This window comes from Cebus imitator, unplaced genomic scaffold (genome assembly GCF_001604975.1).
Source record: "Cebus imitator isolate Cc_AM_T3 unplaced genomic scaffold, Cebus_imitator-1.0 Scaffold17, whole genome shotgun sequence".
Classification (NCBI taxonomy): Eukaryota; Metazoa; Chordata; class Mammalia; order Primates; family Cebidae; genus Cebus; species Cebus imitator.
In genome coordinates, this window is record NW_016107332.1 from 1,322,321 (window position 1) to 1,349,833 (window position 27,513).

The 27,513-nt window shown below is 38.9% G+C and overlaps 1 protein-coding gene across 2 annotated transcripts in view; it reads right to left on the bottom strand.

The window, feature by feature from the left end:
* Positions 1–27,513, bottom strand: part of PAPSS1 (3'-phosphoadenosine 5'-phosphosulfate synthase 1) — a 103,422-nt gene that overhangs the window by 30,981 nt on the left and 44,928 nt on the right. For both annotated transcript variants that reach the window (XM_017508993.1, XM_037731659.1), the window contains exons 6-10: positions 16,314–16,427; positions 13,246–13,357; positions 12,092–12,297; positions 10,892–11,027; positions 2,532–2,800 (exon numbers count right to left, since the gene is read on the bottom strand). In XM_017508993.1, the coding sequence (XP_017364482.1) occupies positions 2,532–2,800; positions 10,892–11,027; positions 12,092–12,297; positions 13,246–13,357; positions 16,314–16,427 (837 nt within the window). The remainder of the gene's footprint in view (positions 1–2,531; positions 2,801–10,891; positions 11,028–12,091; positions 12,298–13,245; positions 13,358–16,313; positions 16,428–27,513) is intronic.

Genomic DNA, 27,513 nt, shown 5'->3' on the forward strand with positions numbered 1-27,513 from the left:
AACCGCCTTTTGCTCAGGCATCAGGGCTGGGCCTTCCTGAAAACAACCACATCTCTTACACTCACAATTCACTCCAGTCAGAGATGTAGAGGCAGACACAACTTTAATGTGCCTCTTCGTCTCCCTAGAAAACCCAGGAGCTCTGCAGGAACCCAGAACAACTAACTTCTTGGCCTTCCCTCCAAATGCAAAAGCACAAAGCGACTTTGAGGCTTCTTGGCAGCAAGGAGCCCTAGAAGGAAAAACGACAGGCCCAAGTTTGAGTCCCAGTTCTGTGTCTCTCCTTGACCTTATACTAGTCAGGCTCCTCTGAGCACTCTAAGTCTTGACCTTCAGTGTCCATCCTTATCAGGCCTGCATTGCCCAACGGTAGCAAAAATCTTGCTATGTTTGTTTATTGAGAATCCTCTATTTTCAGCATCTGCTCACCGTCATTATCTGATCAAATTCCTTATCTTCCACCCACCTCCCAGGTATCTGATCATCCTGGCCTGCCTTCAGCAAGAATCTCGTTTATCCCAGAATCCCCTACTTCAATGTTTCCTCTCAGTAATTTTCCATCCACTTACCTCCACCCTGTCCTTGGCTATGAATCTCTACCTGTCCATGCTGTATTCAGAGTTGAGCCCAATTCTATACTGAAGTCTTTATTCTCCTGTTGCAGTATTCCACGAATAAAATTCTGTTTTTATTACTTTAACCACTGTACAGCTCTGGTCTTCTTTGACAGACTACAGTTAAGTCACTTAGCCTCTCTGAGCTTCAGTAACCTCACTGGTAAAACTAGAATAAAACCTTCCTCACCAAGTTGTGGAGTAACCTAATGCATGCAAAGCAGCTATTCAGTGAGTGACACATGCATAGGCACTCATAAAATAGGTATTTTACATTTCTTTATATTATTAGTTTTACATGTTATTAAACACCAAAGGATATCCCAAATCAGGCCTAGGACACATGCTCTGACATGAAGCCTATTGGGTGGTAGGTTATCCCAGGCTCCCTGCCATCCTCAAAACTCTAGGACTTCATAGACTTAAGAAGCAGCCTTGAAATACAGACAGTTCTTTGATGTGGGGTTGGAATCCTAGAAATGCTGAGAATTTGCAGCAAAGTGGTTTTTTAAAGGCAGCCAATTACATTAATTACCACATATTGTCATAAGCCAGGCAATGTGTTAAACGATTTACATTGATCCGATTTGCTCCTCTCAACAACAGAAACATGGGGCAGATATTACCAATACCATGAGTCAGGTAATGTAAGAATACAAAGATTAAGAATATGTATTATACAAAGAATATCACAATCCACAACTCTAGGCTCTGATTTAAAAAAAAATAAGTTTGTTTATTTGGAGATTCCATCTCTAACGAACGTTGCCAGGGCCATCCTAACTCACTGCTGTGGAACTCTTATAGGATATTATAAGAAGTTATTTCTAGTCTTTTCAAAAAAGATGTGGCTACATATTTTTAAAAATATTTTAATGTTATATAATATTAAAAATTATGTGAAATTATAATACAAAGCTCTGGAGACAGATTACTTAGGTTGAGATTTTATCTCTACCATTTACTACTACTACGTGATCCTGAACATAGTTTAACCTCCCTACTTCAAGCTCCTCATCTGTGAATTGTGAATAGCAATAGTACCTACCCTCTTAGTATTATAAGGATTAATCCTTCTAACCACTTACTGTGCACTTTGAACACAGTCTAGAGAAGTCTCCAGAAGTTTAACCTGAGATTACAAACCAGCTGGTGGCAACCCCGGCCCAGAACTGTGTCTGAACTCCTCGACAACAGTCTTATATTATTTCCACTAGACCAGGCTCTTCCGGGTGGTGAGCAGAGTTGAATCTGAGGCCAGGGAAGGACTTGCTGCAACGTGCAGACTGATAGGGTTCAGGACACACTCCCCCAGAATATGCCACCTTGGGATTTGAGAAAACAACAGAAGAAAGCAAGCCACTCTAACATTCACCTGAGGCAGACATAAAACCTTGTGGATCTTCCCCTGAAGTAGGTCATAAGACACTTATTCCAGAGGTGCCTACCCTATACCTACAGGAAAGGAATGTGCCTATCTCTGAAAACACAAGGACACAAAGAAGAATCTAAACAAATAGGGTTTGCCCAGCTCCCCTCTTTAACAAGGACCTAGAACTCTGGAACTGGGACAAGATCAATGTTGTTGGAGTTGTGTCGGCAATGTGGCTAGCAGTTACAAGAGGAGCTTGTGGCATACCTTCCAACCACACCCAGCCCTGTCTGCAGAGAACAACCCCTCCTTCAAAATGAGACCAAGACCCACAACAGCAAGTGAAACCTCTCCCCACCTTTCCTTTCTCAAGGCTGCTCCTAACATCCAGGGAACATCCCTAACGAGCAGAAGATGATGTCGTGTATGCTAAATGTTTGGAACAGGTCTACACAGCAGAGAAAAAGCAATCGGATGGTGACACTAGCTGTGTTAGTAAGAGTGGCTTTAACACTGCCGCAGTGAAAATCTTACAAGATGTCTACCTCAGTCGGTCCGGCATACATCATGGGAGATGGGAAGATAGCCACCACAGTCGTCTCAGGATTCAGGACTCCTTCCTCCAAAACTGCAGCATGCTGCTTCATACGCCACATCAAAGGAACATCATCATCCTTTGTCCAGCCACCCAGAGGGTGGAGGAGGAGGACGGGGCGCCGGTAGCCCCTCTCTAGAAGTTGCTTATGGGTATCCTGCATTAACAGGGCATGTCCATTGTGCACTGGGTTGCGTAATTGAAATGCAAATACAGCATCTGAAAAGGGAATTTCCAGAGTTAGGAACAGCATGTTTCTAACAGATTACCTTCCAAAGGATAAGCAATTTTTCTCAAAACTTGATACTTAGGATTAAGCAAACATATGCCTACTCAGAAATCAGAAAACTGGTTTAAAAAAAAAAAAAAAGAAAGAAAAAGCATGTACTGCTTTGACCATTTACTCTCGGATAACATGACCTATACTTCTACTGTACAATATTAAGTAAATCATACTTATCTGAGGATATGCAATATTACAGTCATGGATTTATAAGAATTACTTTCGTGCATTCATGGGAAATGAGAGCAATCATCAGACTTTCTGGTCCTAACATCCAGGATCATCTGCTTACCACAGATACATATTTTGGGTCTGTGCCTCAGTTACTCACCAAATCAATCCCTCCAAAGGACCTAAGATAATGCTTTATTAAGGGAAACAGAAAGGTAGAGACAGATATTTGTAGTATGAAAAATTTACTTACTGTCCAAATATGCTCACTTACAACGATTGCTTTGCTTGACTAGAACCATATTTTGTTTAATGATCCAAGGTTGGAATTTTGGATTATAATTTAGCAACAACAATATCCCTTAAAACAATGAAAACTACTAGACAGATGAAACTGGTTAACTCCCTATCTCCTGCTTACAACCCTGGCTTCATTCCTACATGGTGCTTGCTAGGAGACCTTTCTAATCCAGTTAAAGGAGCTCTGTATTTTGCTGCCCTCACAATACCTGACAAAGCACGATGCCATGCTGATCCAAGCTCGACTCAGACAGAGAAACAGCCTCTCTCAACAATCTGCAAGCCAAACAGTACATCTTAATCTATTTTCAATTCTGACCCTCTTCTATCATCATAACAAAAGGTATCACAGGAAGACTGTGGCATCCTACTTAACTGAGATTTTTTTCTGTTTTGCCACATCCTATAAAATCCAAGATTTATAGCATGATCATTATTCTTAGAAGTCCTCAAGTTACTTTTACACATGAACAGAACAGGGCTCATTTTCACAAAGGAAATAGCTGATATGACATTGGTACACAGAACAGAAAAGTCTTAATATACAAGCACTTAAAATTATTTTGCTTTGGGATGGAAGGAGAGAAACAGACCTAACATTTTTCTATCCTTCTGAATGTACTTCAAATTTTGTTTTACATATGGACATAAAAGATCCCACAATATCCCTTTTGACCACTAGAACTACAGAATTCCCCTCCCACAAGATCAAGAATCAATTTTACTTCCTGACTGTATTATATTATAGCTAAAAAGACAGATGAAGAATATCTCCTGAACACAGAGGTATTAATATTCCTTCATAGGAGTATCAGTATTCTTTAATTCAGAGGATTACTGCCTGATGTTAATCGGCCCACTCTGATTCTGGCCTAAATCTCATCACTCAGTTCTCTCACCTCTCATCGTCTCACTTTACCCTGCCCATTCTTCAAACAGCTTAAACCACAACATAACACTTGCTAAGCACTAATGAATCCTACACCTGGGCTGAAGTGAATCACTGCACTGGGAGGAGGTGGGGGTTTCTGGCCCAGCACAAGTCTGCAGCACCAGGGTCAAGAAGAATAACTAGAGATTAAGGTCAGGAGGGCCAAAGCCCAGAAGACAGCCTGTTGGACTGGGAGACTGTTTACATACAGTAAAGTAGAGCCAGTAAGTCAATATATTGAGAATAACGAGAGCCAGGGTTCTCACTGTAGAAGAAGGCAAGCATACATACAGAAAGGAGAGTGGCTAGAATAGACTACAAGGTATTGGATGAAAATATCAGTGTGATGTCATGATTTTAAGCTATATAAACAGATACAAGAATACATACAAATTTAAGTGTACATATACACATGCGTGTATATATGTATGTGTGTATATATATGTGCACATCTCTTAGTTTTGTCCACTTTTTTTGGGTGTAGGACCACAAAAAAAGTCCTATAAACATTGGTCCTATAAACAATGACTACCCAGTGGCAAGGGGCAAAACAAAAGCCCAAATTTTCATTTCTAAATACCATTCCCCACTTATATCAATTAGAGCTCCTTGGCGAATGGCAGCCTTTATAGCTGGGGCAGGGAAAGTACAACATGAGCTGGAACGTGTTTTTGTATCATTAAGAAAGAAGTTCTCAATGAATAATGGGGACATCTGAAGAAGGCTCATCTATCTGACAGACCCCAATCAACACACTGGTGAATAAAGACACACTCTGACAACAGCAAAGACAGGCACCAACCTCTCTGTCAAGTTTTTCTCTTTGTTGCATAGATTTTTCCACAGCTATTATCAAACATATGACATTTGTATTCCACTTGGCCATTCTGGTCTAACCACCTGTTTCTGACATCTTGTGATCCTCTTGGAGCCACAAGGCTTACTGCTGGGCCCTATGAAATTCCTTCTTTACAGGCTCATTTAGGAGGCTTACCCCCACACCTGGGTTCAATTACTGCATAGGAACAGATGGCTTCTCTTAGCCACATGTGTAAGTCCTGCCTTCCAGTTCATCAGACAGACACATTACAAAAGCCATTTCAATACACGTTGCTCATTACCTGCCTCTTTCCTCAATTCTTCTACCTTTGCTATTACTGTTACATCTCAAGTCAAATCTGGGTCTGGCCCCCAAAGCCTATTTCTTCTCCTATCCTGCACATCTATGTGAAGAAACTTCCCGCTAGAGCAAGTTCTCTCCCTTTCCTCTGGATTCCCTGTCACCTAGTCCAGGAGTCAGTGCACTACGGAAACAAGTAAAGTCTGATCCCTTTCCTTCCAGCAAGTAGAATAGGAAAAAGAAAGTGAAGAAGGTTTTCCTGAGCATACATATGTGACGGGAAAGGCAATGAAAATATCAGCATTCCCTGGACACATGTAGGACAAGCCACAGGCCACTTCATCTAGTGATGTGGCCAGCAAGGACTGTCATGCACAGTGCAGAGCCACCCAAACTCTACTCTTTCCAAGCTGAGCATCCAAAGAAAACTGCAGCTCAGCAAATAAATAAATGAGGTGATGAGCAGGACTGTGCTCCTAAATCCTAGTCAACCTTCCTCAGACTTCCAGAACTGTGCTTCGCATTCCAGCCCACAGCCAGAGCCCAGTATCCAGTGCAACCACTGAACAGGGAATGACAACGTCTTCCTGCTTCTTTCCTCCTAACTTCACTGTAAGACTCTTACACAGAGCAGTCATTAGTAATTCCTTTCTTGCCATCCCACCCAAGGTTTCTATCTGCCTCTCTACCCAAAGCTCCAAGAACAGACATTTCTGATTTTTCCTAAATCAGTGTAGTAGCTAAACAAGACAATGGTTCTAGGGTTGCTAAGAGTTGTGTGTTCAATGTTTGCTTTTATGGGAGTTTTTGTGAAAGGACCTGGAAGAACAAAGCAATCTGTTCTCCCCTCCTCCCTTGGGATTATCATAAACTACCAGTCTTTCTTTTATTCAAGCTGCTTAAGAGAGGGGGGAGAAATAATGGAATAAGACAGAGATGGGCCACTTGAGCGAATATAAAGATACTAGAATTTTTCACAAACTGGTACTCTCATACTCTAAAGTATGGCAGCAATGAACTGTTTTCTATTCTCATGACTAAAAATGTTTCCAGATTAAAGTAAGATGTTGACTATAAAGCTTTGTGCCAACTGGGTTCTGTGTCGCTTATTTGCCATTCACCTTACCATCTATTCTCTGATGTCCTGGGGTCCCTCAGGGCTTCCCCTAGAAGGGGCTGTTGTCCTCCTGCCTCGAGGGTGGGAGGCATTAGCAGGCACCCAGGGGATGGAGGGAGAAAAGTTTTGGGGGAGCTCTTGCCCCCACTAGCATCTGCCTCAGCACTGATTCTAGCTGTGCCAGCAACCAGCTTCCACCCAGCAGCCCTCCCACAGCTGCAGCTCCCACCTGGCTGCAGAAACACTGCTTCCTGCTCTCACCTCTTTGGGACTGGCTGATGCTACCCAATGCCACTAGTCACTGGACACCTCAGCAATTTCTTGTAGGTTCCCTTAACCCTGACCACCCTTCTTTAAATACTCGCTTCGTTAACTTATGCTCAAAGCCTCATCGGAGTGTGCCTTCTGCTTCCTGCTGGGACCTGACTAACAAAGGCTAACAAAGGCTCCCCCTCACCCACTCTCAGCTCACAACATCTCTGGCTTGCTGTCACTGATCAATCCACTATCAACTTCAGAGCCAAACAAGATCTGCTTCTGCCTCAGCTTTCTCACGTACCTCCCCCAACTTTACCTAAAACATCCTTCCAATGTCTCCATTTACTCACTTAAAATGTAGTTTGTAATTCAGCAACTCTGCAAAGTTTTTTCAGATTCATTCAACACTGTACTACCACATACTAGTCTGAAATAAATTACGTCAGCTCTTCCCTTTGCAATCAGTAGGACACCAATATTTTGTGTTCAATAAACACTAATAGGCTCTTACTTGGCTTAGGTGAAACGCATTCCTCCCCTCCAGGATATTGGTCAATCATCAGTAATGCAAGAACTTGCCATCTGGAAATGTATCACCTTGCAATCACTGATGTGGGTATTAAAGACTTCCCAATCCTTCCAGCTACAGAATGGTCTTAAGAACAGCCAAACTGATAATGCCATGCAAGGGACAATAACCCGCATGGGGTAATCAAAGTACTTCGAAGATGAGGGGAGGAGAAAGAGGAAGAGGTAAGAAGAGAAATCCTAGATTAAGAAAATAAATTAATTCCCCGCTTTCTCTCTCCTGAACAAATCAGAACTGACTTGTTATTGGCTTTCTCAAAGAGTGAACAAGAACTACAAAGTCAACTCCTCAGTCTGTTGCTTATTTGCCTCAGTATAAAAATGGAAAAATAGAATAATACTCCAATTTTTGTTGTTTGATGTAAGGCTAATAACTGGCTCTCAGCTACTTTAAACAAAGTTGCAATCATTCATTATGTAACAAATTCTCTAAATGACTTAAAATGTTTGGCTCACAAAGAAGAATGCAAAACAGATGTAATATGAAAGTCTCTAACTATGAGTGAATGATAATTCCTTGATAAGACCCTTTCAACAGTGCCAACAATTAATCTACTAACATCAGTTCCAGATATGAATTCAAAATTTTGGCAAAAAATTAAATAACACGGTCTCAGCAAGTCCTCCATTAAACATGTTTCTGTTCACCAGCAAAAAAAGGGAAGTGTGCTTATAATAAACTACCAAATGCTTCCGGTTGCAAATAACAGAAAATCCAACTAGAAGTACCTTAAATAATTTGAATATATGTAATCTCTTTGAATAAGAAATCTGGAGATAAATGACTGCATGGTTGGATGAGAAACTCATAGTGTAAGGACAAAAGTTAGCATATTTGGAATTTTCATGAATACAAAATGTCTGCAGGAACACCAAACACTGTGTCCTCACATGACAGCATCAAAAATGGGAAGAAAGAGAAGGGTGGAAAAAAAGAGAATTTGTTTGGCATAAACCAAACTATCAGAAAAAAAACATCTTTCCTGAAAACCCTCTCCCCCTTACATCTCAATGGCCAGAAATGACTTAACGCACAGACTCTTAAATCACACACTGACAACAAAGAAAGGGCATCATTATTGACTTATTATATCAATCATTATTCATTCCTGTATATTGGGCCTAAAATATGTTAGCAAAACAGAAGAGAAATGAGCTGTTATACAGGCAGCACCAAGTACAGCACTCAAAGAAGTTTTTGTATAAGTAGTTTAAGCTAAATATTTGCTTCAAATTCAGGAGTAAAGTACAAAAGGGGAAAAAGGGACCCCCAACACTCAAAAACCCTAAAGGAGCCAAGAAAGAAATGTGAATGAATGAAACAGACTAGGTAGGAACTATGGAGCACTGAAGAGTGGGTGGCCCATCTGAGGCCTCCAATTCTTCATCCATTTTATTAAGTTCATAACACTGCAAATTTCAGAAAAAAAGAGCTTAGGCATAAACAGATATTCTTGCTTTAACCTTCACATAAATAGTCTAGCTTCAGTTCACACAACAAAAATTAAGACATTTGTATTACCACGCTGCTTATCATTAAACATACAGTAATAAGACATTACCATGCTGATTTCATCTCATTGGGTATGAAGAAATATCTGAGATTGGGTAATTTGCAAGGAAAAGAGGTTCAATTGACTCATAGTTCCACACAGCTGAGATGCCTCAGGAAACTTAAAATCATGGTGGAAGGGGAAGAAAACAAACACGTTCTTCTTCACATGGCAGCAAAAGAGAGAATGAGAACCAAGCAAAAGGGGAAACCCCTTATAAAACTATCAGATCTGATGAGAACTTACTATCACAAGAATAGCATGGGGGAAACCATCCCCATGATTCTATTGCCTCCCACTGGGTCCCTCCCATGACACGTGGGAAATATGGGAACTACAATTCAAGATGGGATTTGGGAGGACACACTCAAACCATATCAGCAGCTTAATCTTTTACTACATGCCAATACAGTTTAAAGTACCTTAAGCATCTTATCTCATTTCACTTTTAAAATAAAATGTTACGCTTTAGGTACCATCAATATCCTCTCCAATTGTCCATGAGCCTTAGAGAGAAAAGTAATTTCCCCACAAACATACAACTGCTAGGCAGTGAGGCAGAGTCTGAACACAGAACTCTGAATGCCCACCAGAAGCATTCTGGAGTTCACAGAGACTAACACAAATACAAACGAAATGCCTGCTCTTTCCCAGATGTTCTGCAGTTGCTTGGAACAAGGGCTTCTGGTCCACAAACAGGGGTTGGTGGCCAGCTATACATCCCAAAAGGCAACCATATTCACCTGCCCATTCTCAGTCATATCCACCTGACTTCTACACAGAAAATATGAAAGAGAGCAGCACCAGTGTTTAGGGCTGAACCATCTCTGCAGTGGGTGGGAATTAATTAGGATCACAACTGCAGGATGCTTCAAATTTTTCAGATCTTACAAAAGCCCCCCAAAATCTATAGTGAATCCTGTTCCCTGATATGGAACCTTGAATTTGCAGGTACAGGAAGAACATGAAAGCACCAAGGTAAGCACATCATTTACCCACCTCTGTGTAAAAGACCCAATAGCACGAAGTCTGATATAAAAATCCTGTCCTGGAAAGCTTTATAATATAGAAAACAGTATTATAAAGAACAGCATCTGTAGCTTCTCTATTCTGCTTCCAAACAACTTTTTTCTGTTATTGTTTAATGTCTCTCTCTTGTATACCATAAGCTTCTAGAGTATTTATCTATGGTTCCTCAGCACTTGGCGTACTGGCATATAAAGATTCACAAACATTTTTAAATGACGTGAACATGATAAAATTCCGTTGTTCCATGATTTGCTGTGATAATGACATTCATATTTTGGAAGTGCTCAATATATATTTGGTGATGTTAGGCTTAACAAGCTGATTTTTCCTTGTTAAAGTTTCTTTTACTTCCATAATTCTATACCAAAAATTTGTACCTAAAGACAGTCTGATGAATTGTTTTGAGAAGTATTCTGTGCACAGTGTTTCTTGTAGTTTTTGCTTTACACAAATTTCTCTATTGTTTAACTCACAGTCATGTATCATTAGTACAACGGTATGATACAATGATCATGTATTATTATTTCTATAATACATCACCAAATATATACTGTGTACTTCCAATATACAAGTGTCAAGTAAAACATTCTGAGATATGACATTCATATATATATATGTCATATAAAACATTCTGATATAAAGCAAATTTATATAAGTGAATTATTCAAACAATGTTCTATAGTTCCATTAAGCTTTAACACATGAGTTTTACAATTAACAACAGGTAAATTTTGTATTAGCATCCTGCTTCCAGAGTATTCAAAATAATGTCAGATCAAATTATACCAATAAAATGAAACTACACAGCCTAGTTTTGATTGACTACCTTTCTTTACATATTCCACTGCTGTATTTACCTGTACTCATCATTGTTTCACATTTTAGTAAGCACTGGAAAAAAATCTTCTAGAACTTTCTCTCCAAGCAAACCTATATTAGGTAAATAAGTTCATGTCTTACCAGCATTCATATCTTTAAATTTCTGCTTTAGCTCAGTAGGAGTAAGACGATACTGATCAAGACCATCATTCCAATAAACTCGGTCCAAGACTTGAAGATCTCCTCCAATCAGCCAATCTCCTTGTTCCATAACCATCTAATAGGAAGAAAAAAATTTTTTCTAATAGAAACTGAGATTGAAATAAGTAAAAACATTTCTCTCATATAATCTAAATACAGTTGTTGTAAGTTACTCTCATCTTAAATGAGGTAATCTGACTTATCAATTAAATTGACATTAGAGATGCTATAAATAGATTTTATAATTTCCCAAAAAACTTGTAAAATAACTATCTTTACATATAAAAGGCAAATAAAACCAATGTGAATAGTTATACCTTTTCAAGTAACAAAAATATTCTTTTCATTACCATTGTATATTGATTTACAGAACAATTTGTAGCCATGGGTCACCCCATACTCTATTTTCTCCAATCCTAACCTTTTGAAGAATTAATGATCACTGAGTTAGATACAAATTCATGCCTTCCAATCTCCACAGCACCTCAAATTCCTTACAATTTTACTAATTTCTTTCCTTGCATTTGAAAGAAGGAGCCATGACCCTCCAGGACCTGTCCATCTTCAAAAGGCAGCTCCAGCCCTCCTTTTCCCCATGCGGCTTTGGCTTATGGGCCAACAATGTGCCCAGCTTCTTTCTCAGTCTACCTTACCACACCTAACAACTGACAGAAATTTGACTTCAATAACATTCCAAATACAATATATAAAATCAATGAGGAACACTGAGGAGAAATTATATTTCACTGCTTTCACATCAAATCATGCTGTTGAAAGCTCTCTTAGCCCCCTGACCTCACATGCTCATAAGGACACGCCTAAGCACATAACCAGACTGCATACTCCAAGAGCTGAAATACTATGCCAGTGGTGTCCCTTGCCCTGCATTCCCAGCACCAGCACCTGGCTCAGTGCCATGTATACAATAGATATTTAAAATGTGATTGTTGAATAAATATTTACTTGGACCAAAATGACAAGAGCAAATGCTCAACACACTAATCTAAGGTCCAATCTCTACTCTGCAAAATATTAACAATTCCAATGAAAAGTCAATACACAGAAAATGCCCACATTTCAGCACAAACATCACTGGCAAGACAAGATAAAATGCAGAATGCAGCGAGGTTTCTTCAGCACCTTGATGTAGGGGTGGTTCTTGCATGTTGTTCCCCACTGTCTGGCACAGCGCTCCTCTTTCCTATGCTCATAAAATTCTGGATTGCGAAGAATGGCCACACGGCGGCCCTCATACATCAGGGCAAATGCTGTGCAGCCGTCCAGCCTCTCTTTATCTTCATGAGTAGCAGTCAGAACTATAGGTACTGACAAGTTAATGACACCTCCTGCAGAGCACAAAGGAACATGAAGCACACAGTTTGGATTACTCAACAGGCTTTATTTACATCCACCTTTCACTTCAGGGGACTCTCTTCAAATAATAAAAGGCTATGGGCCCAGTGACAGTATTCCACTGGTAACTGGCACAGAAAATCGAGAGACAGAACAAGGTCAAGGAGAATAAGCAATGACCTCAGAAGTTTTTTAAAAAAAAGCAAAAATTAAAAGAATCAAACTGTCTTTGGGTACAAAATTTTGGTATAGAATAGCTTAAGTAAAAGGAAATGTTTTTTTTTTTTTTTTTTTTTTTGAGACGGAGTTTCGCTCTTGTTACCCCGGCTGGAGTGCAATGGCGCGATCTCGGCTCACCGCAACCTCCACCTCCTGGGTTCAGGCAATTCTCCTGCCTCAGCCTCCCGAGTAGCTGGGACTACAGGCGTGCGCCACCATGCCCAGCTAATTTTTGTATTTTTAGTAGAGACGGGGTTTCACCATGTTGACCAGGATGGTCTCGATCTCTTGACCTCGTGATCCACCCACCTCGGCCTCCCAAAGTGCTGGGATTACAGGCTTGAGCCACCGCGCCCGGCCAAGGAAATGTTTAATAAGAAAGAATCAGCTGTTTAAGCCTATACCAGCTGGTTAAGCCTGGGAAGCAGCTTTCCACAGTTATCAGGCAGAAATAGCACAGAAAAATTATATATGTTTTACAATCCATCCTCAGCCCTAATCCCCAGATTTTCCCTCTCTCTCTGCAATAAGTAAGAGCCAGGAAAGGGAAAAATGAAAATAACATCTCATGATTCACTTAAATATTCAGTACTGATATAACAGTCTTATAATCTACCTCTATTAAGATGTTATCCTACTACTTTTTGTAAACAGTGGCAAATCTCTGCAACTATGAAATGTCTCTTCCGTATACAACATAGCTTTGAATGTGAATGTCTTACCATCCAGAAGACAATCAAAATGAAGGCACTGCAAGTACTCCCTCTCTCTCATAAAGCCGTTCAGTGGGGTTGCCCAGCCTTCTGCCAAAACCTGCACCCACTGCATATCCACCTAGTAAATTTGAAAGTAAAGCAAAATTTTCTATTGCATGTATAATGAGCAAAAGCAGTGAACTTTATTAACTTAATTTTGAAAGCAATGAAAACAAAGAGTGTAAGGATGATTACACATTATACCAAACTAACAAAGAATAAGGGCACTAGGTAAATATTCCCTTCTCCTATTAAATTTAAATAACATTAGGTCTCCAAGTATTTCTGATAAGAATAGCCTCTCCTAAACTAGCGGTTCCCCAACTTTACCTCAAATCCTTGGAAAGCTTGCTAAAATGACAACTGCTTCACTCCCTGAGTTCCTGATTCAGTCAGTTTGCTGTAGGGCCCATGAATCTGTATTTCTAAAATGTTCCCAGAAATTGCTAACAGTGATGACCTAACATATTGATAACCACTGTCCTTAACCAAGAGAAACTTTACAGCCAGATGTGGCGGTTCCTGCCTATAACCCCAGCACTTTGGAGGTCAAAGCAGGCAATATACATCCATCACCTGATGTCAGAAGTTCGAGACCAGGCTGGCCAACAAGGTGAAGCCCAGTCTCTACTAAAAATACAAAAAATTAGCCAGGTGTGGTGGTGTATGCCTGTAGTCCAGCTACTTGGGAGGCTGAGGCATGAGAATTGCTTGAGCCTAGGAGGCAGAGGCTGCAATGAGCTGAGATCATGCCACTGCATTCCAGCCTGGGCAGCAGAGTGAGATCCTGTCTCAAAAAAAAAGATGACGACGAAGAAGTCGTCATTGGGAGATAAGGAAACTCAAATATAAACGTACTGAAAAGATGGTTATCCTTCATAAATCATCAGGGAAACTTAAAATGATTGCATAAACATTTCATAGAACAGAGAAGACTTTACCTTTATCTGTAAAGTTGCATTTTATTTGAGAGTTTGGTACCTTTACAGTGTACCCATGCACCCAACTTATGGTCTCCAAAAAAAACTAGGCCTGGTTAAAAGAAAGGTTGAGTCCAATTATAGGGCTAGAAGGTACAAGGTGATCCTAGAACATCTTTTTGAGCCAGGAAGCAAAGAATCTTTCCAAGATTAACAAAATCTTGTTGGAAAGACACAGGAACCACCCCACTAGCCAGCTAAGACCATTTAAACTTCAAAAGAAAAATATTGCCTGAGGTCACTTGACATACAATAAATAAGAGCCTTGGCCCATTAACTGACTCACAAAAGAATGACCATAAAGCACTGTATTCCAAAAAAAAATGTGTATAGAAATAAGTACTTTCTCTTTTGTGGTCCTGTTGGAAAAAAAAAAAGGAAGCCATTGCACTTCAGTATGGGCAACACAGTAAGACGCCATCTCAAAAAGAGAGAGAGAGAGAAAGAAAAAAAAAACTTTAAATGAAAATATTTTCAGAGAAAAGTCTCTTACCCATGACAGAGTACTCTTCATTTTACAAAGACTATGATTTCTTGAACTTTGAGATTTCTAGCATATCCCATCAGAACCATAAAGGACCGATGAACAATGTACATATGATTAAGCTGGATATACTCATTTTGTAACTAGGCATACAGCAGTGACTCTCCAATGAGAAAGATAAAGCACCTGGCCGAGTGGTGCACAGTAACGCAGCCTACTACTTATTCCCAGAGTATGTCTGCCAATGTGTTCCACTGCAAAATCAAACACTGGTAAAGAATTTTCCTGCTTTGATGCACAGGAAATAAAATTGTATTCATGGAGAAATTTTATTTGTTTCCCAAAACCTCTGATGGTGGCTACTACTTGTCTCTACTGGAATTCAATTCTAGATGGTATCTGTTAGGGACTGAATGTCTGTGTCCTCTCAAAATTCCTATATTGAAGCCCTAACCCCACTGCTACTGTACTTAGAAATAGGACATGCAAGGAGGTGCAAAGAATGTGTGCCTTTCAGGTGCTCTGCCAATTGAACAAATTTGAGAACCAATGAATTGAAAAAACGTCCTATTTAGAAAAAGCTACTGTCTTTCTGGATTCCAAAACCTGACATGTAGATTCATAGTCATTCATTCCATTCTTCTTCTCTCTGCCTTTGTCTGTGTATATTCAATCCATGCAGCCTGTAAGTGACAACTTCTGTTGTTCTTTTGCAACAGTTCACTTCTTGAGCTGCTCTGCTCTGTAGTTCACCCTCCCTGTCACTCCCTGGCATGTCTTGGCTTCTGGTCAGAGACCCAATCACACATACAAAGTGCATCAATGTAATTTACTCCCATCAGGGATTTCGGTAACTACTTAAAGCATCTTTCTCCAAGCCTAGAAGTTTTGTTTCGTTTTCCTTTCTCCTTACTTTCAGATGTGGCACTTCCCTGAGTGTTTTGGATTTTTACTATGTTAAAAGAAAGGATGGGAAGTATAACTTCTGGTCCAAATACTTACTTCTTAATCTCCCTTTTTTAAAAGTACACATAAATGATACAACTTAAAATTCTCTAAGATTTGAAAATGATAAATTATAGTTTCTATTCTCATGATTTCTAACTTAACTAAGCAGTTGTGTTGGTATAGACATCTAGTAATACCATCAAGAGCTAAGATACACAATGAAATTATTCCTAACAATATTAGACAGAGAGAGTCAAGTTTTGGCAAGAGATTAGAAAGCATGTCTGAAGAGAGAAATGTCTACTTAATTACTATGGACTAATATTTCTTAACCCTTTAGAACCCATTCCTTCTGTAAGCCTAAAGATCTCATACTTATCTGTTCTTTGATAGTTCAAAATAAATAATATTACTCAAAGCAAATCAAAGCCATGGTAGTTTAGGAATATGGGTGCGCAAATTAAACACATTCCTCATCCTTAAAAATTGTGATATATACCACACCCTTGCCCCTCAACTAATACCACCCCAGCCTTAAATACTTCTATAAGTCACAAATTTAACAAACTGACTACTGTGTATAAGGCTGTATCACTTGCTGTGAAAAGCAACAAAAAACTTACTTTATTAATTTTCAGTGCTGGTAATGTTTCTGCATCTGTTTTTGCCAAATGAAGTTTATTTTCTGGCACATACAGTTCTTTTACTTCATAAGATGCATCTACAGGTACAATATCCTATATAACAACAGGAATACAATTTAAATGTTTAATTCAAGATTTAGAGTTCACCAAAGCATATCTTAATGAAGAAAATCTCTCAAAATGAAACCAAAAAGTAGCATAAAAGAAGGCTGTGAGTGCTATGTTCCCCTCAATCAATACTCTTAAGTAGACAGTATCTCACATACAAGAAGTAATTAAGCACAATGTCCCAGTATCTACTGGGAAAGAATAAATTCCTAAAATACATATGTCAAAATCAGGCAACTACAAATGAGAGGTGACCTCAAATAAGAGGTAACAACAAAAAGAATGTGGAAACAAGCAAACAAAACCCAGGTGAAGCATCATCCTTATTATCTTTATCATATCACGAAACCATTTTATTCCAGCTTTCATATACACCTTTATCACCACTGTCACAAAAGCCACCTTTTTCCCATGCAACATGATAGTCTAGAGTGTCAGCTTTACTTCCACCACTGTGGTTTGAAAGTCAGAACTTTCCAATCCCACATGAAATGCAGCCTGGAATTTTGATCCAAGCTCCAAGTACTCATCTATAAAACACTGGGATAGTGTTTTTTTCCATTTAAACTACAAGTACATATTTGTGATAACAACATAACCATTTACATACTGCTCATCAGGAGATCTTTGCAAGGCTTGTTCACAACACTTGACATATCCCTAAGAATAATTACTAAATGTGTTTAATCACTTTAATTTTTTGTTTAAGCCAAATCTGTCAGGTAACCTCTACAACTATGCAAAACTGGCACTGACGGAGGGCTTTTCATAGACGTGCCCAAGCAACACTTTGTTATTCCGAAAAAAAGAATGAGAAGATAAGCCACAGACTGGGACAAAAATATATTCAAAAGGTGTACCTTTAGATAAAGGGCTGTTAACCAAAAATATAAATTAAAACTCATCAATAAGAAAATGAACAACCCAATTTTAAAAATGGGCAAAAGACTTAAATAGACACCTCACCAAAGAAGATATACAGATTACAAATAAGCATACGAAAAGATGTTCAACATCATATGTCATTAGGAAATGGCAAATCAAAATAAGATAGCACAACATACCTATCACAATAGCCAAAATCCAAAACAGTGACAACATCTAACGTTGCCATGGATGTGCAGCAACAGGAATTCTCATTCATAGCTGGCGGGGATGCAAAATGGTACGAACACTTTGGAAAACATCTTGCCGGTTTGTTACAAAACTAAACACACTCTTAGCAGCAATTTACTCCTTAATATTCACCCAAATGAGGTGAAAACGTACCTCCACTCAAAAACCTGCACAAGGTGTTCAAAGGAGGTCTATTCAGAATTGCCAAAAATTGACAGAAACAACGTATCTTTAGTAGGTGAACAAACTGTAGAACATCCAGACAATGCAGTATTAGTCAACTCTAAGAAGAAACGAGCTCCATGAAAACATGGAAGAACCTTAAGTGAGAAGTGCTAAGTGAAAGCAGCCAATCTGAAAAAGGTACAGACTGTATCATTCCAACTACATGACATCACTTTTGCTGTGAACCTCAAAGTTCTGTTAAAAAAAAGTCTGTTTTTTTTTTTAAATAAAAAACAACAAAAAATGTAATTTGAGATGAAAGAACTGTATTTTTAAGGTCATGCTCCAATATGTTTCCTGAGGAATAGATGTACTTTAGAAAGAAACTTCAATTTTTATTTGGTCTTACATGACATATTCAGCAGGGAAAAAAAGGCAGGTATGTCAATTAAAGCCAGATGACTTCATGAACGACCTAGGTGCCACCACTCAATAAGCAACTATGGGTTCTGAAAATCTAGAAAGAACTATTATCTTACATTTTTTCTACTTTTCTCACATACTCAGTTTCTCAAAGATGGAACAAGAGACAATTCAGCAATGACTAAATATGTGCCGAAATCAGGCTCCTCCTACTGGTAAATTCAAAGTCTCTGACCTTTCTAATAATTAAAAAACAAGAAGAGTAAACATGAAGAAAAAGAAATGTTGAAATCAAAAGACAGAAAAGAAATAAACACCATTAGCTACAATAGCAAATTCAGCCAGCTGTGCTGCTCCTGGTGTTGAGACATGAACAGCCCTTTCTGGAGGCCCCTTGTCCCTCTAGGGTCTCACTGCTCACCGGACGAAAGCAGAAAAGTGTGTGAACCACAAACCTGGCACAGCATGGGACACTTCATATACCTTCCAAATCTTCTGCAATTAAACTTCCAGCAGGCACCCACAGCCGAAAGCTATCTGTTGCATTTACTGGGGGTAAATAATACATGAAGGCATTAAAAAACAATGGTGAAGGAAGAAAGCTCCACCAGCTGCTTCCATGTTCTCTTTGTAGATACAACTATGAATTACAGAACCATGCACTAATGGGGCAGATTATTTCTAAAGAACCCACACTAAAGAGGCCATGTCTTCAATTTTGCCAAGGAGTTTAAAGCAGTGACAAGTAAATATACATAGTTTATACATAATACTTAATTGTATACTGGGAGGAGAATCCTCTTAAATTGAGCATGAGACATAGTTTGTCTTCCAACTCCAGGAATTATTTTTAACATATTTATTTTAAATTATAAAATAGCATAGAGAGAATTTGGGAATGAGAAAAACAATTCACCCCGTATCCCAGATATGGTTATCATTGTCATTCTTCTATCTTCCCTTTGATCTGGCCTCCATCTATAGGCACAACACAGAATAAATGATAGTTCAGCAGTCTGTACAAAGCCTATTACTTCATCAAGCAGAAAATAAAAATTCAGAGTCAATTTTTCCTAGAAGGAAAATATGATGTGCAATAAGTGAACTACCCAAGACAATCTATATGTTCAATTAGCTTCTTGGATATCTAAAGCCTCCAAAAATGCCTTGAGGCATACAGATTCTTTGCAGCTGCAAAGTATTGAAATCCTCTATACTAGGCAGAAAAAAAACACTAAATGTAACTGAAGTTACATAGGAAGTCAGGCATTCATTAGGACTTTTGTGAGGAAGAGTATGATACAGTTTCACAAGACACTTTAAATATGTACATAATCACAAAATTTTAGGGGCATAACATCTTCAAAACCAATGGGATACAAAAAGCAACATCTTCAAAACCAACGAGATACAAAAAGGAAAAACTGTATCAAGAAGAGTATGATATAGTTTCACATGACACTTAAATATTTACATAATCACAAAATTTTAGGAGCATAACATCTTCAAAACTAACGAGATACAAAAAGCAACAGGGGTCTGTATATAGGTCAGTTATTTCCAATGTTCTTTTCACTACGAATGTGAACTAAGGGGGCAAAGACTTTTTATATTAAGATCTGAGTTCCAATTCTAACAGTGCAACCTTAAGCATCTTACAACGTGTCTCCCCAGTAGTTTTAAAAAAACACACACACAGAAAGATACACACATATGTTACAAGGCTGTTGTGAAAATTTAGTGACTTAAACTACCTGAACAGTGGAGGGTAACATTAGTGAGAACTGACTACAACACCACACATTGTTATAAGGGCTGCCTGTGAATTTTAATTCATTAATTTTCACCCCGTCCTGCTTATGAAAGCAGAAGAAACTACTGCTATCCCCTCTTTACAGAGGAAATCAAGGCCCAAGAAAAGTCAACAACTCGACCCAAATCCTTGCAATATTGCCTTTCAATGGACTTAACGCATAAAGAATACTCAATAATTACAGTATGCTTGCTACATGCCAGAGACTGTTTAAGCACTATGCATATATCAACTCACAGAATCCTCTGTAAAATCCTGAGGCAGGCACTGTTTTTTATTTCCCATTTCACAGATGAGTGAATTGAAGTCCTAGAAATTAGGCTATATCTTCCAAGGTCATACAGTTGAGAAGTACCAAAAACTAAGGTATTATTTTGTCAAATTTTTCTTATTTTCATGATTTTATTGAACATAATTCCCAAGTTTCTAGTCAGCATGTGATCTTTCAATGCATTGATAAGGTTCTAGACAAAAAGAAAAGATATTCAACATTTCAGTCAGGCCTAAATAGTTCTATCACAGACAAGTAAGCAATTTTCAACCAACTGTTCTGAACCCTGCGATTGTGAATAAATCAAGAACCTCTATTTCCACTGCTGTGGACCCCTTAGCAGGATATGCAGTCTGGGAACAAATGACAAAGGACTCCAGAGAAGAAAGAATCTCATTCTCAACTTCAATTATAAGAAAAACTCTATACAGTATAAAGCTTTCTTTGCTATCTCTGAAACGTATCGTAGGAATGGGATACCTTTTCATATGTTGTGATGGGGCTTGACTACTCTCCCCCATGTTTACTGCTGAAAATTGCCAAAATCCTAGAGAGGCAGAAGCAAGCATGCAGCAGACACATCTTCTATTTTTACTGGCTACAAGGTATGCTTAGCCGGTTTCCTAAACCAGCATCACTGGTTCCCTAAACCAGCATCACTAGTTCAGCTCACAAAGACTGAAGACCAGCAGCAGTGAGCACAGTCCACTGCAATGCTCCAGGAACAAGGCTGGGGCTGTTCTCTTCCCTCCACCCTGGAGCCCCCAAAACACCAAGGGTGCACTCAGGAAGCAGAGGCTTCCTCTGAAGAGATGTTCCAAATAAGAACTGTGCACTAATGAATGTTTCTATAGATGATGTCTACCATTTCCTTCCAAAATATCCCCAAGTTAAAAAAAAAAAACTATACAAATAATTTGTGATCAAATCTGTCTCCAAGGTAACTAGTTTGAATGTGAAAAGGACAATATCTATACTATGAGCCCCATCAAATTACTGAAATGTTTTATACACTAATAAAGGTATTTGTAATTGAGCATAAATTTTTATTAATGTGCTACTTTACATGTATTATCAAAGGCTATAGCCACTTTCTTTTCAAGAAGGGAAATTTTTTCATATTTTGTTTTTGAGTCAAAGTAACATTTTCATTAGAAGCATTTCATGATATTCTTCCCTTTTCAAAATTCACACCCTACAATATTTTTAAATGGATTTTAGCCTCATAACTTCAATACAAAATTCTTTTGATACCTAACCAATGCCAAAATAAACATTCAAGAGGTTGCTACTGTTTGTCCTCTTCAAATAAAGATACGTAGCGTGAACGTTTTGGGAATTAATGCAAAAATAGCATGAATCAAGGGGAACTTGGAGCATCTGCTCAGTCTGTGGAAATGAATTATACACAGATTCTATGTGTAAAGACAAAAGGACTCAGTCTCTATCAGGAATACAAAAAGAATCTTAAACATGCAGATGCTGCCAGCTTCTAGCACATTCCAGTGACAAATCTCAGTTTCCAAAATCACTATTAGACATCTGAAAGGAACAAAACCACCTCAAAGTGAGACAAGACATCTGGACAACAGAAAGTTGAAGGTGCTGCCACATGAGCTATCCACTTTATTTGGGATTCATTAGGATTTCCATAGACACAGCTATTAGAAACAGCATGCTCTTCTTCGATTTGTACATATAAAACCCTTTATTTCAGAAAATGTCCTTTAAAACAAAAATAGATCCCAAGCAAGGCCAGGAGAAAGTCTTCACATACCTGGATACCTCACCACCAATCTGAAAGGCTCCAGTCACCCTGCACTAAAGGGTAAAGGGGCTCAGAGCGGTTATAGGAATACCTCTGAGCAGAAGATCAGTGAACAACCCACACTCTACTATTAATGAGAGGTGAATTCTGTAACCTGCAAGTCTAGAGATACTATAAATCTGTTAAGTATTAATTTTAAAACTTAACACTGGGTACCCAGAACTTTTTTTGTTTGACTTTGACAGTCTAAGATCTAACATATGTTGTATTTAAAAACAGACAACTGTTTTTGTTTTTACCTGGAAACTGGCAGGAAGGGCAAACAACATGCACTACATGGAAGTGGTAGCTCTCGCTTCTCATTTTAATCTTCCTAAAGAACTCTGAACATGTTAATACAGTGATTCCACATTTTAAGTTTTCCTTTAAATACTTTCTGCACTTTTTTCTTGAGCCAAATCTGCTCAACAGATTTGAACACCAGGGCACATTCATATTTTTATGTAACTATTAAATTTCTATTATCTAACTACATGTATCCAAAGCATGAGCACCAAACAACATTCTGGCAACAGTTTAAAACTGAGCTGCAAAGTCTGGCTTTTATGTGCAGCATAAAACCCATTTAGAACACTAAACCACCATTTTGTAAAAAGATAAACCTTTAAATAATTTATAGCACTAGTGAATCTAGAGTTCCTGGTAGATTTTAAAACAGTATTTAAAATATCACTTTAGATTAAAACCAGCAGCAAGAAGTCTACTTCCTTATGTCATAACAAGTCAAGTTAAAATGCAATACTAGCAGGCCATCTAGTGACCAATTTAGGGTCTAGGAAAATAAAAAAAATCCTGATTTGTTAGTGTCTTCTATTTTCCTAAATACATACCAAACAAATAAAATGAAGATGTTGGGAGAAAACACTGAGAAATGCAATCTTTGTATGAATAACTACTTTACCTAACCCTGGATTACATTACACAGCCAGAGTGAAAGAGAAGGCACTCCAGAAATGACAGAGAATACTTAAGTTTATGTAAAGTACCCACGGTAACCAAAGGACCCATCATCCTAAAACACCCCATTGTACAGCATACTAAAAACATTTTTCTTGGGCAATGAAATAAATACTGTATCTTACTGAAGACCATTAAACAACTCCAGGTACAACTCACTACAGAAGAGTCTCTCCAAAGGAATACAGCACAACAGATATAAGCAAACTCTACTTAGCACTATTATTTCCATGGAGACAGTGCTTTTCAAACACCTTCATTCTCTGGAAAGTCCCAGACCATAGTGCTTTCTTCCCTCTAATAAAAAGTTGCATACAATGGGAAATATATATGGTGTTTACTCTCTGTCTTTGGTTTTTGGCACAGAGCTCCTAAAACCCTTCAAATCCCCTAAGTGATCAACGTGTCTTTAGAGTGCTGAGATGACTCTTGGCTGAAGGGCGCCAGTACAGCTTCACGATGGGGGCTGAGACCAGAAAGTCCAAGTCACCATCACAGGGTTGAAACTTTCAGCCTCACTCTTCTCCCCTGACCTCTGGGGAGCAGAAAGGCATTAGAGAGATTGAGCTCAATCACCAATGGCCAATGATATTAACAAATGTATGATGTAAAGCCTACATAAAAACCTCTAAATGTTGGGGTTCTGAGAGCCTCCAGGTTGGTAAGTACAAGGAGGTACTAGGGAGTTGGGGGGAGGCTGAAGCTCATGGAGAAAGCATGGAAGCTCTGCCACCCCTTCCCTGCACATCTCTTCCATTTGGCTATTCCTGAGTCTGTAAGAAAGTAAATAAAGTACTTCCCTGGCTTCAGTGATTTGTCCTAGCTAATGATCAAACCTGGTGTGGGGAAAGGGTACGGAGGTGGGAAACCCTGGATTTATAATAAGCCAGGCAAGAAAGTAGGTAGCCTGGGCACCCCATTTGGGCTGGCGTCTAAAACAGGGCATGGTATAGGAGTGAGCCCTTAACTTGTGAGGTCTGGGCTAACTCCAGGTAGATAGGGTCAAAATTGAATTGAATCACTGGACACCAGATGATATCAGAGATTAAACAAGAAACTGGTTGAGAAAAAAAAAATCTTCAAAAGTCTTACAAAACTAAGCTTGAAGAGGGATAAATTTACTTAGCTTATTTTAGGAATAAAGTTGTCATTATATCTAGTATAACACTTTGCCACTTAGATTTAGGGTTTTTTTTTTTTAAATTATATTTGGACTCTGGGGTACATGTGCACATCCTGCATCCTGCAGGACTGTTGCATAGGTACATACATGCCATGGTGGTTTGCTGTCTCCATCCCCTGCCACATTGCCTACATCAGGCATTTCCCCCAGTGTTACCCCTCCCCATCCTCCCCTCCCCTCCACCCCGTCTAGCCCTGTGAGTGTTGTTCTCTTCCCTGTGCCCATTTCTCACTGTTGATTGCCCGCCTATGAGTTAAAATATGGGGTATTTGGTTTTCTGTTCTTCTGTCAGTTTGCTGAGAATGATGGTTTCTAGATTCATCCATGCCTCTACAAAGGACACAAACTCGTCGTTTTTTATGGCTGCATAGTATTCCATGGTGTATATGTGCCACATTTTCTTTGTCAAGTTTATCATCTATGGGCATCTGAATTGGTTCCAGGTCTTTGCTATGGCAAACAGCAACACAACGAACAAACACATGCATGTGTCTTTATAATAGAACAATTTACAATCCTCTGGGTGTATACCCAGTAATGGGATTGCTGGGTCAAATGGAATTTCTATTTCTAGATTCTTGAGGAATTGCCACACTGTCTTCCATAATGGTTGAACTAATATACACTCCCACCAACAGGTGTACAAGTGTTCCTTTTTCTCCATGTCCTCTCCAGCACCTGTTGTTTCCAGATTTTTTTTTTTTTTTTTTTTTTTTTTTTTTTTTTTTTTTTTTTTTTTTGAGACAGAGTTTCGCTCTTGTTACCCAGGCTGGAGTGCAATGGCGCGATCTCGGCTCACCGCAACCTCCGCCTCCTGGGTTCAGGCAATTCTCCTGCCTCAACCTCCTGAGTAGCTGGGATTACAGGCACGCGCCACCATGCCCAGCTAATTTTTTGTAGTTTTAGTAGAGACGGGGTTTCACCGTGTTGACCAGGATGGTCTCGATCTCTTGACCTCGTGATCCACCCGCCTCGGCCTCCCAAAGTGCTGGGATTACAGGCTTGAGCCACCGCGCCCGGCCTGTTTCCAGATTTTTTAACGATCACCATTCTAACTGGCGTGAGGTGGTATCTCAATGTGGTTTTGATTTGCATTTCTCTTATGACCAATGATGATGAACATTATTTCATATGTTTGTTGGCCGCATATATGTCTTCTTTTGAAAAGTCTCTGTTCATATCCTTCACCCACTTTTGAATGGGTTTGTTTTTTTCTTGTAAATCTGCTTTAGTTCTCCGTAGATTCTGGATATTAGCCCTTTTTCAGATGGGTAGATTGCAAAAATGTTTTCCCATTCTGTTGGTTGCTGGTTCACTCTAATGATTGTTTCTTTTGCTGTGCAGAGCTCTGGACTTTAATTAGATCCCACTTGTTTATTTTGGCTTTTGTTGCCATTGCTTTTGGTGTTTTAGTCATGAAGTCCCTGCCTGTGCCTATGTCCTGAATGGTATTGCCTAGGTTTTCTTCTAGAGTTTTTATGGTGTTAGTTCTTATGTCTAAATCTTTAATTTATCTGGAGTTAATTTTTGTATAAGGTGTATAGAAGAGGTCCAGTTTCAGCTTTCTGCATATGGCTAGCCAGTACACCCAACACCATTTATTAAACAGGGAATCCTTTCCCCATTGCTTTTGTCCGGTTTTGTCAAAGATCAGATGGGTGTAGATGTGTGGCATTACTTCCAAGGCCTCTGTTCTATTCCATTGGTCTATATATCTGTTTTGGTACCAGTACCATGCTGTTTTGATTACTGTAGCCTTGTAGTATAGTTTGAAGTCAGGTAGCGTGATGCCTCTGGCTTTGTTGTTTTTGTTTAGGATTGTCTTGGCTATGCAGGCTCTCCTTTGGTTCCGTATGAAGTTTAAAGTGGTTCTTTCCAGTTCTGTGAAGAAGGTCAATGGTAGCTTGATGGAGATAGCATTGAATCTATAAATTACTTTGAGTAGTATGGCCATTTTCACAATATTGATTCTTCCTAACCATGAGCATGGAACGTTTTTACACCTTGTGTGGAAATGTTTGTGTCCTCTCTTATTTCCTTGATCAGTGGTTTGTAGTTCTCCTTGAAGAGAACTTTTACATCCTTTGTTAGTTGTATTCCTAGATATTTTATTCTCTTTGTAGCAATTGTAAATGGGAGTTCATTCTTGATTTGGCTCTCTGTTTGTCTGTTGGTGGTGAATAGGAATGCTTGTGATTTCTGCACATTGATTTTCATATCCTGAGACTTTGCCGAAGTTGCTTATCAGTTTAAGGAGATTTTGGGCTGAGACAATGGGGTCTTCTAAATACATGATCATATCATCTGCAAATAGGGACAATCTGATTTCTTCCTTTCCTAATTGAATGCCCTTTATTTCTTTTTCTTGCCTAATTGCTCTGGCTAGAACTTCCAATACTATATTGAATAGGAGTGGTGAGAGAGAGCATCCTTGTCTAGTGCCAGTTTTTAAAGGGAATGCTTCTAGTTTTTGCCCGTTCAGTATTATGTTGGCTGTGGGTTTGTTGTAAATAGCTTTTATTATTTTGAGATACATTCCAAGTTTTAAGAATTACATAAATCACAATTCATTAGGCAAAATGTGCCTTATTTCAAGGTAAATAAGATGACCTACAAACACTTTTCTTATTTCGCCTACATAGAAGAAATATTTCACACTAGGTGGGTAGAAGTATGAGCAATTTATTTCTTGAAATAATAAACATTCTTTCCAACCCAGATAGTGTTGTCTCTGATCTGCTCAAGTACTTTAAAAGTATTCGAGAAATATTAATCTTTCTAAGGTCAACAAAATGCCCATGCCTCTCCCATTTCTTAATCCCAACTACAGGTGTGGAACAACTCATCAAGGAATGTGAAAGAGAGTCAGAGAAAAGATTGGTATTTCAGAAATAAACTAGAAATGGAATGAGTCTAGATACTATTAAAGGCAGTGTAGTAGAAACATGAGTGTGTAGACTGCAGAATCAGTCGGAACTGTGTGCAAACCTCACTCTCCCTAACTATCTGGATGAGTAACTTCACCTACGTAATCTGTTTCCTCATCAGCAAAATTAAGACAATTTTAACTACTTCTCAGTTTCAATGCAAACTAGATGCAATAATGCTATTGCAGTACCTAACACAGGGCCTAATACATAGTAAGAGTTCGGCTGATGAGTTCCTGCTGATGGTCTCCATCTCTGCCTGTGATGGTTAATACTGTGTGTCAACTTGGTCGGATGGAAAGATACAAAGTATTGATCCTGGTATGTCTGTGAGGTGTTGCCAAAGGAGATTAACATTTGAGTCAGTGGGCTAGGATAGGTAGACCCA